The sequence below is a fragment of the Bombus bifarius genome, unplaced genomic scaffold (assembly GCF_011952205.1).
Source record: "Bombus bifarius isolate JDL3187 unplaced genomic scaffold, Bbif_JDL3187 scf7180000008008, whole genome shotgun sequence".
In the NCBI taxonomy this organism is placed as follows: Eukaryota; Metazoa; Arthropoda; class Insecta; order Hymenoptera; family Apidae; genus Bombus; species Bombus bifarius.
Window position 1 is genome coordinate 5,942,344 of NW_022884386.1, and position 15,882 is coordinate 5,958,225.

The 15,882-nt window shown below is 40.1% G+C and overlaps 2 protein-coding genes across 3 annotated transcripts; both read left to right on the forward strand.

Annotated features, from left to right (window-relative positions):
- The first annotated feature begins 51 nt into the window (after window positions 1–51).
- On the forward strand, window positions 52–2,118 carry LOC117206834 (protein THEM6). Its single transcript, XM_033446524.1, has 3 exons — window positions 52–363; window positions 1,451–1,665; window positions 1,774–2,118. Exons 1-3 carry the CDS (start codon window positions 219–221, stop codon window positions 2,008–2,010), a joined length of 597 nt encoding a protein of 198 aa, XP_033302415.1. The 5' UTR covers window positions 52–218; the 3' UTR covers window positions 2,011–2,118.
- A 397-nt stretch (window positions 2,119–2,515) lies between these two features.
- LOC117206831 (tetraspanin-9) lies at window positions 2,516–15,843 on the forward strand. 2 transcript variants are annotated; one of them, XM_033446519.1, is made up of 5 exons: window positions 2,516–2,688; window positions 9,461–9,572; window positions 13,543–13,734; window positions 13,821–14,003; window positions 14,391–15,843. In XM_033446519.1, the coding sequence occupies exons 2-5, from the start codon at window positions 9,510–9,512 to the stop codon at window positions 14,724–14,726; spliced, it is 774 nt and encodes a 257-aa protein (XP_033302410.1). In that variant the 5' UTR covers window positions 2,516–2,688; window positions 9,461–9,509; the 3' UTR covers window positions 14,727–15,843. The 2 variants fall into 2 exon arrangements, with proteins under 2 accessions (XP_033302410.1, XP_033302411.1); XM_033446520.1 differs by lacking the exon at window positions 2,516–2,688 and adding an exon at window positions 7,848–8,349.
- The last annotated feature ends 39 nt before the right edge of the window (window positions 15,844–15,882 follow it).

Consider the following 15,882-nt stretch of genomic DNA (forward strand, 5'->3'; position numbering starts at 1 on the left):
TGACCGCGTGGAATGCTTCCGTACATGCGACGAGCAAGCACCGTCCCGATTACAACGAAACGTCATAGAATGAGGAACCGGTTACAGTGTAAGAAGCGACCTCGCAGTTTGGAATTTCATGGTAACCGCACGCAGTCTTGCTTGGACTGTGGCTTTGTGAACGTCAAGAGCTGTTTGTTCTCCTTTCACGTCTCGTCTTCCGGAAGCATTATAGAAAAATGGTGTGCGCCTGCCTCGTCACGATCTTACTTGTTCTCTACATGCTCTTTGACGTAAATTATTTCCTCAGGATCTTGTTTACGTTAGGTTCGAGCAGGCTGTTACAGAAGAAAAAGAAGATTTTCGATACTACTACTATCTATGGTAATAATCATAACATCTTTTCCATCGGTTATATATCCTAGTTTCAACAGTTTTATGATGCTACTACGGATTATGATAAATAAGTTATAGGTTATGATAGTATTTTCGCGACTATTTTGTTCTTTATATTTAATTTTTGTATTCGATCTATTTAGAAGTACATCCTTTAGTAATGAGTATTTTTCTTTGGATTATTATTGGTATCGATTTGTGGTGAAATCGATGATATAACAATAAGTGTTTCATTGGCCATTACAATATACAAGATAAGATACGGGATAATATTCATTTGATGAAATACTTGTATTTTGTATGAAAAGTAATGTATCAATAAGCATGGATACACGCGCGTTCGATCACGTGTTCAGTAGGTACAATCATGACGTGTAATAAAAACAATGGAAATTGCGTCAATGACTGATCTTTGGTGAATGTAAAGCGGGACCCCCACCATTTTAAAAGAATTTAAAGGCAAGCATTTTTCAAGTATGACTGATCATACATTTTTCATACTCGAAAATTCAGATATTCTTTATTTCATGCCTATGCAGAATACGTATAAATTATATATATATATATATATATATATATATATATATATATATATATATATAAATTATATATTATATATATATAATTATATATTATATATATAATTATATATATATATTTAATTATATATATATAATTATAATAATATATAATTATATATTATATATATTATTTATATATATATATTTATTATATATATTATTATATATTATATATATATTATTTATATATATATTTATTATATATATATTATATATATATATATATATATATATATATATATATAATTATACTTACACGAAACGCCAAATCCGATTAAATAAACACTGATACGAGTAATTCGTAAAGATTATAATAAAGTAATGATATAATAAATAATGATGTGTAACAAGCATATACATTGTAGTTAGGTAATATGTAAAAATATAAAATTGCATACATATATTCGAATGAATAGATTGACAAGTATGTAAATGGTTTTTTTATCGATAAAAATTAAAAGAGAACAGATTGAATTTTTTCTTCATTTCTCTAGGTATATGTACAACACAAGATGTGGATTTGTTTTTGAAGCACATGAATAATGCCAGATACCTTCGTGAACTGGACTTCGCACGTTTCCACTATTACGATCGCAGTGGAATTTACGCAGCCATTGCAAAAAGAGGCGGAGGTGCAGTGCAAGGAGCTTCGTCGACTCGGTATCGTCGAGCCATTCCCATTTTTACGCCTTATAAAGTTACCACGAAGGTTAGAAAAATATAATACAATATAATATAATATAATTAGCCTTAATTTGTATATTAATATACATATAATTATATGTCATGAAATGAAAAACCTGTTTTAATTTCGCAGCTAATATATTGGGAAGATAAGCACTTCTATCTGGAACACGAGTTCATTAGTTTGACGGACAACTTCGTACGTGCAGTTGTTCTTAGCAGACAAACTGTCACAGGTTTGAAGATTCCAGTTACAGAAATAATCGCTGAAATCGAACCAAACGCGCAACGGCCCGCGTTGACCAAGGATTTAGAATTATGGCTCAGTTCTATGGAAGAGTCTTCTCAGAGATATAAGAAGGATAATTGAAGACGATCTTCTTCGTTTTACACCCTTGTTGCTCAATGTGTACTTTATACGTTTTTGATGTTATTTTGAATTAAGGTGTTTTGAATAAACAAATTTCTCTGTTAACGACATGATAATCGCTAATTCTCATATGCAATTAGACGTTAATCGATCGTTTCATGTCTGTGCAATAGTATTGCCAAGTATCGCTTAGTTGCCAACCTAACATTATTTACAAGCTTATTTTTCTGTTTCTCTCGATTATGCGTAATCGAAGCGTTGTAAATAAGCAACAAATTAAGAAGTAATACGCAAACTGTTTTTGTCATTAGTGGAATGACAGGAATAATTATCAGAACGAAACATAATAATATCACAAAAGTACATTTCTTTATCCACGGGTCATAACCGTGACGCGGCTCTTTCTACCCGGGTAAACTGTTCCCTCACATCGTTCAATTCCTTCGGCTCCCGTCAGATGGCGACTTTCGTTTTGCGATGCCCGATGGAGAACGGATATGCGAGAGTTGTGCGCGTTCCTGACGTGCAGTCGATCCGAGTACTCGAAACCTGTCGCGAACACAAGCCGACCTTTGACTCCACTTTCCATGAACTTTCGTGATTCATTCAGTGTCGAAGAGCTCGTGACAGGTCCTGTCAACAACGCAGTACTGGACCATTCCCACTTTCATCCCACCTGTAAGTGGTATTCTTCGTGTTTCGTATCGCTTTCCGGCCCTCGACACTTCCGTTTTTTTGAACTTCACGCGCAACCCTCTTGAACTTGTTACCGTAATATTTATTCCATTCCGTGCATGAAAATAAATAATAAAACGGGCATTTTTTTCAGGTTTACTGTTATATCGTGGTAAACGTAGTAGTTAACATGTTATCTGTAAGAATCGCGCCGTTTCGCGGGACCGAATGAATGTATCGTTTTACAGAATTTCGCACGACAGGCATAAATTAAAGAAGACGCTGACCGCTGAATAATCGCGATGATCGTAAAGTGTTATTGCCCTGATTCACTTTTTTATTCTACGTTTAACGAGTTCCATTGACTCGTTCAGTCAGAGGTACGCACTTTAAAAAAAAGTCTGCGTCTCCGCATAGAAGGCGCATTTCATTTACGATATCTTTTGCGAGAGACATCATACTCCACACGGATAACATTATGCAATCTAGTCAGGAAAATTCCTACGCTAATACGCTCTCTATTGTTTCTTCTCGTTTAATAAGATATTTTTCATGGAAAATAAAATTTATGACTTCCTTCCCTCCTGTTTCTAGAACGCTGATTCTCAAACTCTCGAGACAACCGGTTCTATATGAAATTCTTCTTGCCTCATTTCGTGCAGAAAATTAGCAGTCCCGTCAAGGCTCTTAGAAATTTTGTCGCGAACTCTACGTTAGGTAAGGAATGCTTCTACACCATCTACAAGCATGGTAGAATTCATTCGTTGGACTTTGATATCTCAATGATGTAAATCGTGGAATCAACTCGTGCAATTTCTATAAAATTTTTATAAAAAAAATTTCTTTTAAGAAACAGTTTGTTAGGGAACAAGCGTTTTTGTGAAAAGGCAAAACACGCAGTTTCGTGCGTGAAGCTTGTTACGTAAGGCAATCGAGATCATGCATTACATAATAATGATTATAAACGATTCTTATAATCATGCTAATGCGAATTGTCCAATGACACTATTCTCGTCGCACCTCCCCACGTCTCTCCTCCTAAGCGACTATATGAGAAACAATTTTCTCTAACCGAGTAGCGAACTGACACTGCCCCACGGTTATGCAGAAATTGCCACCTGATGTTCATGGCACGCTATCTCAATTTGTTTATAGCCTAATTGCTTGATAATCGTGAGATTATCGCGTTTAAACATAATCTTCTTCGGTAATTGCTGTCTGACATCATTACACTTCTGAAATTTAGTTTCGCAACCATTCTCATGAGATTTGTAAACTACTGTTCTTATTATAGAATGAAAATCATTATGTGAAGCCAATTTAACGATGGTTGTCCCGATGATACACGCGCGCCAGCGTTGTTAACTACACGTTCAAAAGCCTTCGTTGTTATTAATGATCCCCGATTAGAACAAGTTTCTAGATCAAGGACCGTAATCCTCTCCGCACTCGGGGATTAGAAACGTTAATTAAATGTCGCAGCAGACCGTTTCGATAATCCGCGCGATGTAATCGCGCCACCAAGGAAATCGATCGTGCGAACTGGCTGAACGTCGATTTCTCTTCCCATGTTCCTCTTCCCGAAACAATCGTCACTGGATACTTTTCGCTCCTCCGCTGTTATCTTCCGCTTTCTTTCGCGCTCGTGGGAAATCTCTTCTCACTTTAATCGCCAATTAGAAGCTTTCCACTTGTCATTTACCGCGGAAAACAATGGAGAAGGATCACTTCCGATTTCGATCGATTCGTTCGTTCGTTTTCTCATTACATATACGCGAGACATCTTATAAGTGATGTAAATGAAGATTTATATCTCTTAACAAGTTTAAAAATCTAAATACGGAACCCTCGTGGGAACATAAATCTCTTCTCTACTTTACGAGGGAGAAAAGTTTTAATCCTCCCCGTTCATATACATAAACCTACATTCGAGGAACCGATCACGTATTAGGTTGCGGAGGATTAGGGGATGTGAAACGACGATGGCGCTTATACGCGGTCCTTTGTTCGATCCTCCGCCGTATCACGTGGGAGGACAAGCGTGTACGCGGACGCATATCGTTTCGCGATTAACAAGCACATCGTAATAAATTAGGAATTACGACGCTGGTCTCTCAGTTTCTCCTTTCGCCTCCCGTAATTGATGCGCCGCTTTTTTCTTTAACGATCCCCTCGTTTCAAATAATTCGACAACTGCGCTACACCTACTATCTTAATAGCGATTATACACAACGTAAAGTTTCGGTTAAACCATTACACGTTCTCATTGCGGCTTAAACATCTAACAATATATCATAACAGTAGGAAACCTGCGAAATAAACTCATCTGCGAATAAGAAAGCGTGACGTATAGCGAATTGAAACGCCTCGATTTGGAAAAGCACGAATTGCCGTGGTTCGTAGCACGGAAAAACGCGAACCTCGATGCAGCGAGCATAGTGATCGCGATCGACACTAACCTCGTTGCAAAAATTGCACGCACGAACAGAGATAGAGCTGGTGATAGAGCGATGTGTTGGAAACGCAACGCGCTCGTCGTTCCTTTCCTCGGTTACGTCACGTGGGAAGTGAGCCGCGTAGGACGCGTTAATGCGCGGCCGTCGTCGATGGCACGTATCATGTAAAGCGAGAAAGAGCGGCGCACCATGCGAAAAAGGGAACGACAGATAAAGAGTCGTGCCGCGTTAACTTTTACGGTTTAAGCACCGTCCACACCGTTCACGTCGACGGGGCGACGAACGGGGAGGGTCATAGATGATCGCAAATTGTCCGCAATTGACAGGAAGTCGTGGTAAGGGGGACCGTTCCTACGCCCCCTCGCACTCTCTTCGTTGTTCATTAGCCGCGGCGTTTGCGGGTCCATTTCGCTCGTACGAATTGATTTCAAGTACGAGATCAACCCCGCTCTTCGAGAATTATCGTCGAATCTCAACCGAACGCGTTATCTTTGACAAATTTTCACGCTGTGATGTCGGAAGGATGACTTAACGGAACGATTTGTCAGGTTCGTACCTTTAATGACGCGATGCGTATAAACGTGGGATTTTAATATCGAAAATGTCTGTCGAATCTCATGACTATGTTACTGTAACATCGTAATGATGTCTATAGTATTTTCGAACGATTACCCGACAGTCAGAAATTTATAATTTGATCATCTTTCATCGTTTAATCCTTGGTTCCTTTAGATTTTTAAATCTTAAACGACCTTCCAGTAGGATGCTATTTATTTATGAAAATTCTTCAAATATACAAAAGTCACTCTATCGTCACAGATGTGCTTTCTTCTCGTAAACTGATACCTACAGCGAATTCTTTTACGACGTTCGTCGTGAATTTCGTAGAGGAAGATTTCAGATTTACCAACTGTACCTATAATATCGGAAATTTGTAATTCTTCCTGTTTCGAAAAACGAGTTTCGCAACAGTTATTTCGAATACAGGTTACGAAGAATATTAGGATTTATCGCTGCAAACCTCGAACCAGCCCTGAACTCGTTTTTAATTCTCGTTTATTTAACGAGCGCCATTCGCAACAAACGGGACCGTGTATTGCACGACGAGTTCGGTTACGCGATAAGATGAATCAATATTATCCCATGCTGATAACGACATTCAAATCGAGGAGGGAGGAGTGGGGATTTTTCCGTTTTATCGAAACTATGCGAATAACGAAAGGTGGCAGTCGTCCAAGTCGAAACCATTGTAAACGCACAGTCAGGAGACTAAGATGCACATCGCCGGTGACAAGAAGACAAATCGAATCGACGATCGTGAAATTCATTCTCGCTGTGAACATAAATTACGCGTTCCTTCTTCTACGCGCGTGGAACGCTCGGTAAACAATGCATCACAATTCTACACGCGCGAGAATTCCATTTTGCCGCGTCATTTGCGCGATTTGACGCGCAGAACCCGTGAACCGAGGGAAATTAATGTCACACTCGACCATTTGAGATAAGCTGTGTCACGGTCCCCCTTTTTTTCGCGGTTCTTCGACTAACGCCTCACCTGTGCAAAGGAACGCAGTCGAACGCTTGCAGATGAAAAATTCACGTCGCAATGTTCGTACAGTTAAATCGTTTACCGTCACGCGTAGATAAATGCAACGTTTCTTGTGCTAGATTAGAGAGTTCGATAAATCGTCTGTACTATTCTCAACGGTATTAGCGTGTCGCACAATCGCATGAAAATGGCCGGTGAAACTCCGGTAAATCAGTGAAATCGGTCACTGCTAATTAGCAGGGAAATCAGTTTCTCGTTGTCATTAATTAAAACAAAGTGTCGAGAGGAAAATCGCGACGCGGGTCTTTTGTTTAGTGGTCGAGGACGTGCGCTATTCGATCCATTACTTACACGTGCGCACGACGAGCTATGTTTAATGGATGAAAAAAATGCGTCAAACATGCTGCCACTATGGTTCCGAGATCACAAGTTCTGATACCGTGACCCTGTTCAGTGGAATCTTTTATGTGCTTTTACAATTCTAACTTGCCTTTCCAGGGTATCTTTCCAGGGTATGTCGCCATAGAGATTTTTATTTCCATAGTTTTGCAAACGTAATAATCGAACGGCAAGCACCAGGTTTATGGCTTCTAATCGATTTTTAACGACGGTTAATACGTTGAATATTGCGAGAATCGATGGTAATCAACACTGGACACCACGTGGACTATCGACGATTCATAGGAATCCGTCGAATTTGAAATTTGATTTTTTGTCTCCCAGGAACAATATATTCTTTCTATCAGAAATTTTGTCGCGCTTTGTTACGAGTTATTATCTGAATTGAATAACTGGCAAGAATCAATGAGTAACGATGTCGAATATGCAATTACAATTGCGATGTAGTTCCTTTTCCTATTGACAGTGATGAATATTCAGTGAAAATGTAAACACAATTAAAAAGACAACATCATTGTCGACGTAATTTGTGAATTGTCACAACGTATACGTCAATGACAGCGAGAGTGTTAAATAATCTGTTTTCAAATTTCGAATTTTAAATTAGATTACCAGTGATTTCGATTTGATCTGCTTAAAATCTTATGCCAATCAGATTTTGTAAAAACGTTTCGGTATCATTGATGTGAAAATATATCGTTCTGTAAAACACAATTCGCCTAACAGCTAACGTATTAATTTGCGAAAGTAGAAATATCGTTTGATCATTTGCAAGCATTGGTTACGTATATCAATCACGCGACAGGCATCGAAAGGAAAACACGATCGCAGATTTCCGACGACCTTGAGCGTCTCGGTTGCTACTCAGTGGACGTTTGTAGGAAAGTGACGTCTTCGCGTGAGCATACCTTTCCATAGATGTTACCTCCACCACAAAGTGGACCCGCGCGATCGTGATCGGGATTGTGTATAGGTAAGAGGCCTGGCTGTCGGCAGGGTGTCCCGTTAGGGGACCTAGAAGGCCCAGAAGGGGCCACAGCCAATCGTATCAACCTGGTTCCGAACACACCGGAACGGATCCTCGTCCGATGAGGATCGCCTGACAACCGGTCAGGCTGGTCAGTCAACCGGTACGATCTATTAATTGATTCACGTGTGTTTTTCGTGTTGATAATTCATGTAAAATACTCGGGACTAGTATGCCGAAAAGTTGAAATCGTTGTGTGATAAGGATGAGAACTTTGACGGCGAAAGTTGATTGTAAGTTGATATATCCGATAGCGAAGATCTATTTCTCTTTTCCTTTCCTCATATTTAAATCTTTCAAGCTGAAACTGCACGTTATACGAGCGTATCAAAAGGTATAAGGTGTTTAAATTTATAGCTAAACTGCCGATATTTATGCAATTTCATATTTTCATAAACAGAATTAAAGAAGGCCGTAAATAAGAATCTTTCGAGTTGGTGAAATATTATAAAGAGTAACTAATTTTGGATGTGAAATTTAAATGATAGTTACATTCGCATTCCTTATTCACTAAGTATCATTCGATATTTTGAACACTTTGCATATTTTTTTATATTAAACTTCTTACGAGCGTATAAACATCCGCAGTCTATTTATAACTGTTACGATGATACATGGACAATTAACGTATTCTCTGTTTTAAAATCTATCTCATATATTAAACCCGTACGTAAAAATACTACACGTAAAATCCACACCATTCATTCACCGATGATTCACCAATGAAAAAATCCTCGTTTTAATCAACATTGAAAGAATGAATTCATCATACATCGAGTATCAAGTCAGCAATAAACTAACATAAGTAGAACATGGGCATTAACCGTCAGACTTCGCAAGGAATATGTAATCGTCGCCCGTGCTCGTAAAGCTTTATCTTCGCCTGCCATTCCTCTTCTTTTTCTCTTTCTTGTTGCTCGTCTCTGTTTCGTTGGTGGTAAACGCGTTTGCCGGTAATCCAAAACGATGCTCAGTTCCTGGCCGGACTCGAACCTCGTCGTTCGATCTTCCCGCGTCTTTCGTTTGAAACGTTTACCCGGTCACGATCGAGCGTGGTTTGCGAATCGAGATCCCGATCGATCGTGACTCACGCGAGAGTAAGCAGCGAAAGTTTTCTGAGCGCTGTTAACGACCAACAAATACGAATGCTAACGACCCGATCGATGCTAATACGTGCGTAGCCCAATCAAAATTCGCGGCGCGCTAACCAAACGCTCGCATGTTCGATTTCGCGATTGTCTTTGCTGGTTCGTCTCTTTGAATCCTTGAAACAGGTGTCAGCGACGTAAAAGTTGCTTCGGGACAGTTCTCAGGTGAGAATCATCGCATTCCTCGTGTTTCTAGGAAACACTGCCAATCCCTTCGTCGCGAGGACTTTGCGAGGGATCGAAGCATGGGCCGCACAGGATACACGTGCATCAGGCACGTTTTCTGCTCCCTCAACGTTCTCATTTGGGTACGTAACACTTGCTGTCTTTGTTAATCCATCAAGTAGAAATTACTTACATAAGTTGGTGCTTGTAACGTGTTTTCTCAAATAAAACCTGAACATAGTTTCATCAATCCTTCGTGCGTCTAATCAAAGTAATTCACATACGACTCGTTGTATATTTCCACCAAGTAACTAGTGACTATTTGAATTATTACTTTAACTTCGTGTGGATCGTCGGTTCTACGAGTCTAAATATTCTTGGAATGGAATTGTTATAGTTTTCTTTGAAATAACTTATATTACGAAGGTTAAAGAAGTAGTTTGTACTAATAAACCCCGATAATCGATGAGATGTTTCCATTAAAAAACTTGGAAATTTATATGCACCAACCTGATACAAAGTAATAAATACGTAATATTCCATTCATAGCCTGATCGTCATCATCGGGATTTATTCAGATTTCATGGAACTATAATTACCGCATGCAACATCCGATTCTATTCTATCGTCATCGTTCGTCACGTTCATAAAAGCGTTCTCTCTTTTCGTTACATAGTTAAAAATAAATATTGTTCGCGATTCCGCTGACGAGACGGCGCACGAAGCGAAAACAACGCCGTTCAAACACGTCCGTAAGCGTGTCACGTTCGCGAACCCAGAAACACGATCGACCAAGTTAATTTCCATCGCTATTCGTGCCGATGCTGCGCAACGTAGAGCAGAAGACCGCGAACAGAAACAGGAGGAACGGCCCACGCATACGATTAAATCGATGCGCATTGTCATTCTCGGTGCATTCCAACGAACTCTGTCTCTGCTCTCGAATTTATTGTGCCACTTGAAATCGCTCGTCCCCGCCGTACGCTACTCTTAAATAGGACGTTGAACCGTGCTCTATGAGCTATGAACTTACTTACGGTACCCGAGAAGACGCTCGCAGACGCTCGTCCGACGAGGCTTTTCCTTGTAAATCTTTCAACTTGTGCACACCGGTCGCTGTACGTTTCTTCATTACTGTCGAGATACATTTGGATTTACACAGACGTACATCAGATATTTCTACGATAAAGAACGTCGTAAAAATCGTATTACCTTCCCGAAGCCTAATGAACGAGATACTATTAATAAATTGGAGATTTCAATTCGAAAACTTGCGCTCGAAATGAACAGGGAAACTTCGAATAAGGTGGAATGTTTATACTTCTTAAAGTCGATAGATATCTACTGTATGATCTCACTTATCGGACACTAATTTTTGTTAGTTCTTTTAGCATGCTCGTGTTAGTTTGTGAAAAGTTAGGACAATAAAAGATAGACGTACGTATCAATATTTCCGACTGTCGCTTGCAATATTTTGACGTATAGTATTTTATGTATCGTTCTTGATACACATTAATAATTTTATAAAAAAGTTCATAATCTAAGTCAGATAGTGAAATATCATATATATCAGATATCCTAAGACAATTGACAACTGGTTGAAATTAAAGATTAAAGTATTGTTCCTAGTACGCAACATCGAGGCACGTCCCAATTGGCCTATATATCAGGCACACGCTATTTTCCTTAACGTCGTCGTCTCATCTTAAATTCCTGTACCGTCGTGTAGTCGAGAAGTACTAGGTTTCAATGCTCCGCGGGTCTCATTACGTATGTCGTGTCCTTAATTGCACACTCGAACGATTCCAGGCGTCTGCGCTGAAATTGCGTCTGTAATTTCGCGCGGGCACGCAGTCGGTTTGCTAATCAGCAGTCGACGATCGAGACTCTGCACGGTCATTTCATCCACGAGAGATACTTAACGGTACTCGTTTCGTGGACGACGTAAATCGAGGGGAGTTTAATCGTTCGATCGACTGGTCCGTTCGTCCATTGATTCCACGCGGCCACGATCTGTTGGCCGCGATGCTGTTCGCCGACGAACCGTGGCTGGGATATTGGGTCGGTCGAGCATCGGTCGATTTCGTCTCGATCCTGAGCAACGACGCGTAAGTTACTTCGTTCGAACTAATTTAACTATATTGGATAATGCGGCACGTTGTTACCACGCTGATGTTAATTTACGCCGGTTCCATATATCGCAGCGAGGACGAGTATTCTGCCGACAACGTTTCTGTTTAACCAGTTTACCTATCTGGACTCTGGACTTGGCTCGATCTTAGTACACCCCCGTTCATAAGCGCAATAGAGTCTTCCACTTGCGAACTATTGAAGATAAAAATGATCACTTTTGCGATGCCAGGTTTTATTTATTCAAATAGAGATTCAAAAGATCGTTGGTTTGTTTTGGTGCCTGAGGATGACATAAAGAATTCTATGGAGCTCCGTTCTTCTCATATTTGAAACTATCGGAGTCAATTTTGAAATGCCTCGAGTGCTACTTTGTGAGAAGCCACATCTTTGTCATTTTCATTGGCTGTTTAGATCACGATAATATTACTTCTAACAGGAACAGATATCTGCTACTAGCAGACATTCTATTATTGCGTGATACACGTATAGTAGACTGTTCTGTTCGTATATTGGAACGTTTACAATTTGCACTTAAATATAATGCTCTACATGACAAAATACTGTATAGAATGAAAGCTGAACACAGCATTTGAGGGAATACAATTTCGATATCTCTAATCGTTCGAAATAACAATGTCAATCTCAACAAAGACGCAGACTGTGAAAGCGCGAAAACAAGTCTGATTCAGGATGATAGTAGCTTTGAACCGCGTAGTAATAAAGTTGCCGCACCATTCATTCGAGCGGTACAGGCAGGTATAATGGGATAGAGGTTTACAGATAGATATAATGGGATGGAGATTTACAGACGACGAGCTAAAATTGAGGCAGTTGAACAAAGGAACGGTAGAAATCGTAAATGACGGGTGGCCTCACTCGGTACAACGACGGCTTTAATCTCGCCTGGAGGGCAGCATAGGGAGAGTGAATTACTAAACCGTAACAATTTCCCAGGAAAGGTCAATATACCTTCTAATCTCGCTGTCACCGAATACGTCAGCTAGACGTACACTATATGTGTATATAGAAACTATGTTTTACCTGACCAGGATGGCAATTTCCCCTTTGAGACAGTAACCACGAGACGGCCACCGGCACAAGGAAGGAAATACGCGTGTAAATCGAGCTGCGGCGTTTCAATTGCTGTCCACGATACACACCGATGTCTCGTCAGTGAAAAGAAACGTTGTTGGGTCGTCTGGTTGCATTAGAGTTTCATTAACGTTATAATACAAGACGAGCGTGCTTTCTCGTTGCCGACCCACTTTTTACTTGCGATTATGTATACCCGCTGAATAATCGAGATTCTCACCAAGCATGAAAACCACTAACGTCGACATTCCTCCGTCGATCTTCCTTCTCTTCTACATAATTCATCGATTGCCGATTTCGAGAGCGACTACCAAGGTGTCAGAAACGACAGGATCGAAAGTTACACACAGCGGTTTGAGGTCGAACGAGCACGCATAGCTGGAACTTACATTCGACCTCGTGATTTAAGAGGTTTCGCAACAGCGTGCAACGTTCATACGGAAGCACACGCGATCATATCGTCTGCATAATTGCGCGTCGAACCGTCAGGAGGAAGCCGCTCTGTCAACGATATTTTCTTCTTGATTCTCGCTGTGAGACATTTTTTCTGAATTCAGAATGTATGGAGAATAATCGTCTAGAAAATAATTATCTGCATATTCGTAAGATTCGCTGCATTTTTTCTATTGCATATAAAATCAATATAATTGCATAAAAGATCAATTTCGATACTCGTTAATGAAGATAACGACTAGCGATTTTGTAATCTTTGATCTGGATCAAGATGACCTTTACGGTCATATCTTGGTATTTCTAGAGTCATATGTTAATTTGAAATTTATGTAAAAATGTAAAGTCGACGAGGATGATCGACGTAGAAAGATGCGTGTCATGGTCGAGAGCATCCAGGTCAGAATGTCGTTCTGACTCGTTTAACATTTTTTACAGTTATGCGCTTGTGGAATTTTGGGTGCAGGCCTGTGGCTACGATTGGCTTACTCCGGATACACGACCTTGGTGCCGCACTACAGTTTCGCGTCAGCTGACTCGTTGCTGTTAGCCGCTGGATGTGTGACCTTCGTCATCGCCTTCTTCGGGTGCTGTGGTGCATGGTTTCAATCGAGATGCATGTTAATCACGGTTCGTAGACTCTCGTTCCTCGTCCACTTTCCGACGGGTATCACCTTTGCTTTGATATTCATTTTCTAATTTTTCTCTCTTCGTAGTACTTTTTTTTGGTAATACTGATGTTCCTCGGTGAATCCATGTTGGGCACTCTGGCCTTCATCTTTAGAGAACATTTATCGAAGAGCTTGAAGGACGAGCTTCTTTTCGGTATTGAAAAACATTATAATCTGACCAGGGAACCTGGTACTCTTCCTGCTATATGGGACCACATACACACAGAGGTGAGAACAGCCAAGTATGTCTACGTTAACGCTAAAACCATCCACGATTAACGACTCGAGATTGGAACTATTCTAAATATGTATTATTCTCAAAACCACATTTGCAGTGGTTGCAAAAAGTATTGACACATACCAACGAAGCATTTCTTATCAGGTTCTATGCTTCACTTTCGCAGTATCAAATTTTTGTAGTCGCATGAAAGTACTGTTAAATGATATGACATTTGAATGATATTTGAGCTTAATTAATTAATATGTAATATGTATGTACGATAGATATAACAGCGTACCAATATTTATTACGACCGGTGTACGTACCATTATTCAATTTCTCTTTACTGCATCGAATCTCACTAATTTTTCATTGATCTTCTGCCACAATTTTAGTTCCATTGCTGCGGTGTACGAGACTATACCGACTGGTTCCGGATCGACGCATGGCCGACGGAAGACCGCGTACCCGATTCCTGTTGCATACAGAGGGAACGATATTGCGGTCGTCTTGGCCCTGGGGAACGAAACAAGGAACATTGGTACCAAGAAGGTTGCGCAACAGCTATTCAAATGTGGCTAGTTACTAGGCTTCACGTGGTTGGAACCGTTGGTCTTGTTGTGGCTTTCCTTCAGCTATTCGGACAGGTGGCCAGCATGATCTTGTTCTGCACTGTCAGGCACAAGAGATCATCCCACACGTACAAGAGCTACGATACTGCGAACACCTAGAATTTCAGATGGATCTTAGACGAAACCAGTGTCTAAGATCCATCGAATCCAACCAATTATATATTACACGTTACATTCGCGATGATCACGATCTTCTTCGTGAAATGTCTGAAGAAGATTTCGATTGTCGCATGCGCTACTCCTCGAGCGAGATATGGATCCCTGTAAATTTCATTCGTTGCCTTCGATGTTATTCCGTAATGCCAAGAGGCGAAAAAGACTCCTTTTCTAGCGTAGAATTTGAGTAGGACCAGTGATCACTGCGAATCATCACGACTCTCAGTAAGCGTTAAAGATCGTTACGAAGGTCGTGAAATTTCTGCTAATCCGCGACAGAGATAATAGGACGAGTTAATAAACGAGCGCGACTTCAAAGATGCACAAGATACGCCGTTACTTGGCTCGTTACTTTCGATGAATGATTGCTTTTCCTAAAGGATCAGCTTGACGAGTTTCTAACAAAATACCTTCGATTTATAGGAATAACGACGACATACTGTCGAGGACGGTCCGACAAGTGACTACTATCACATCATTTTAATCGACTTTCGATCATTAGAACGTTAGATCGTTAGTATGTGAGAGAATTTTATATCGTAGAATGCGACTGTTTTATGTTACCTTGCATGCGAACCTGTTTATTCACTAGAGATAACACGTTGATCGCACGCAGAAATTACCAAAATTACGTTTCGTACAGCGAGGCTATGTTCGATGATTTTTTTGTCAATATTTTATTACTTTCTATTTGTTAAAAAGCTGCCTGGTTGTGCGAACGTGAGCATTATTTTTACTCGTTATCGTTTAAGATCGAATCGACACACCCGTGGAACCTGCAATTTCTAAGATTTTCCTTTCGCTTAGCTTTAAATCCTCGGGTGTGTTGGTCTCACGTTTTTACCGTATTTGTTCGTATACAACATCATCGCGTAGTTGATAATTTAACAGCACTTGAGGTCTAATATTTGTTTTGAAGAAGCGTGGTTTCGAGTGCAGCTTGTTACGATATTACAAAAGTCGTTCACATTGCATCACGCTACAAGATGTTCGACACGAAGTTCGTTACGTTGTACGTACCTATATCGTTCGAATAATAAATAATATATTTATGCGACAATATGCTTCAGATATCTTTAGTAACCATCTTGCAAATATG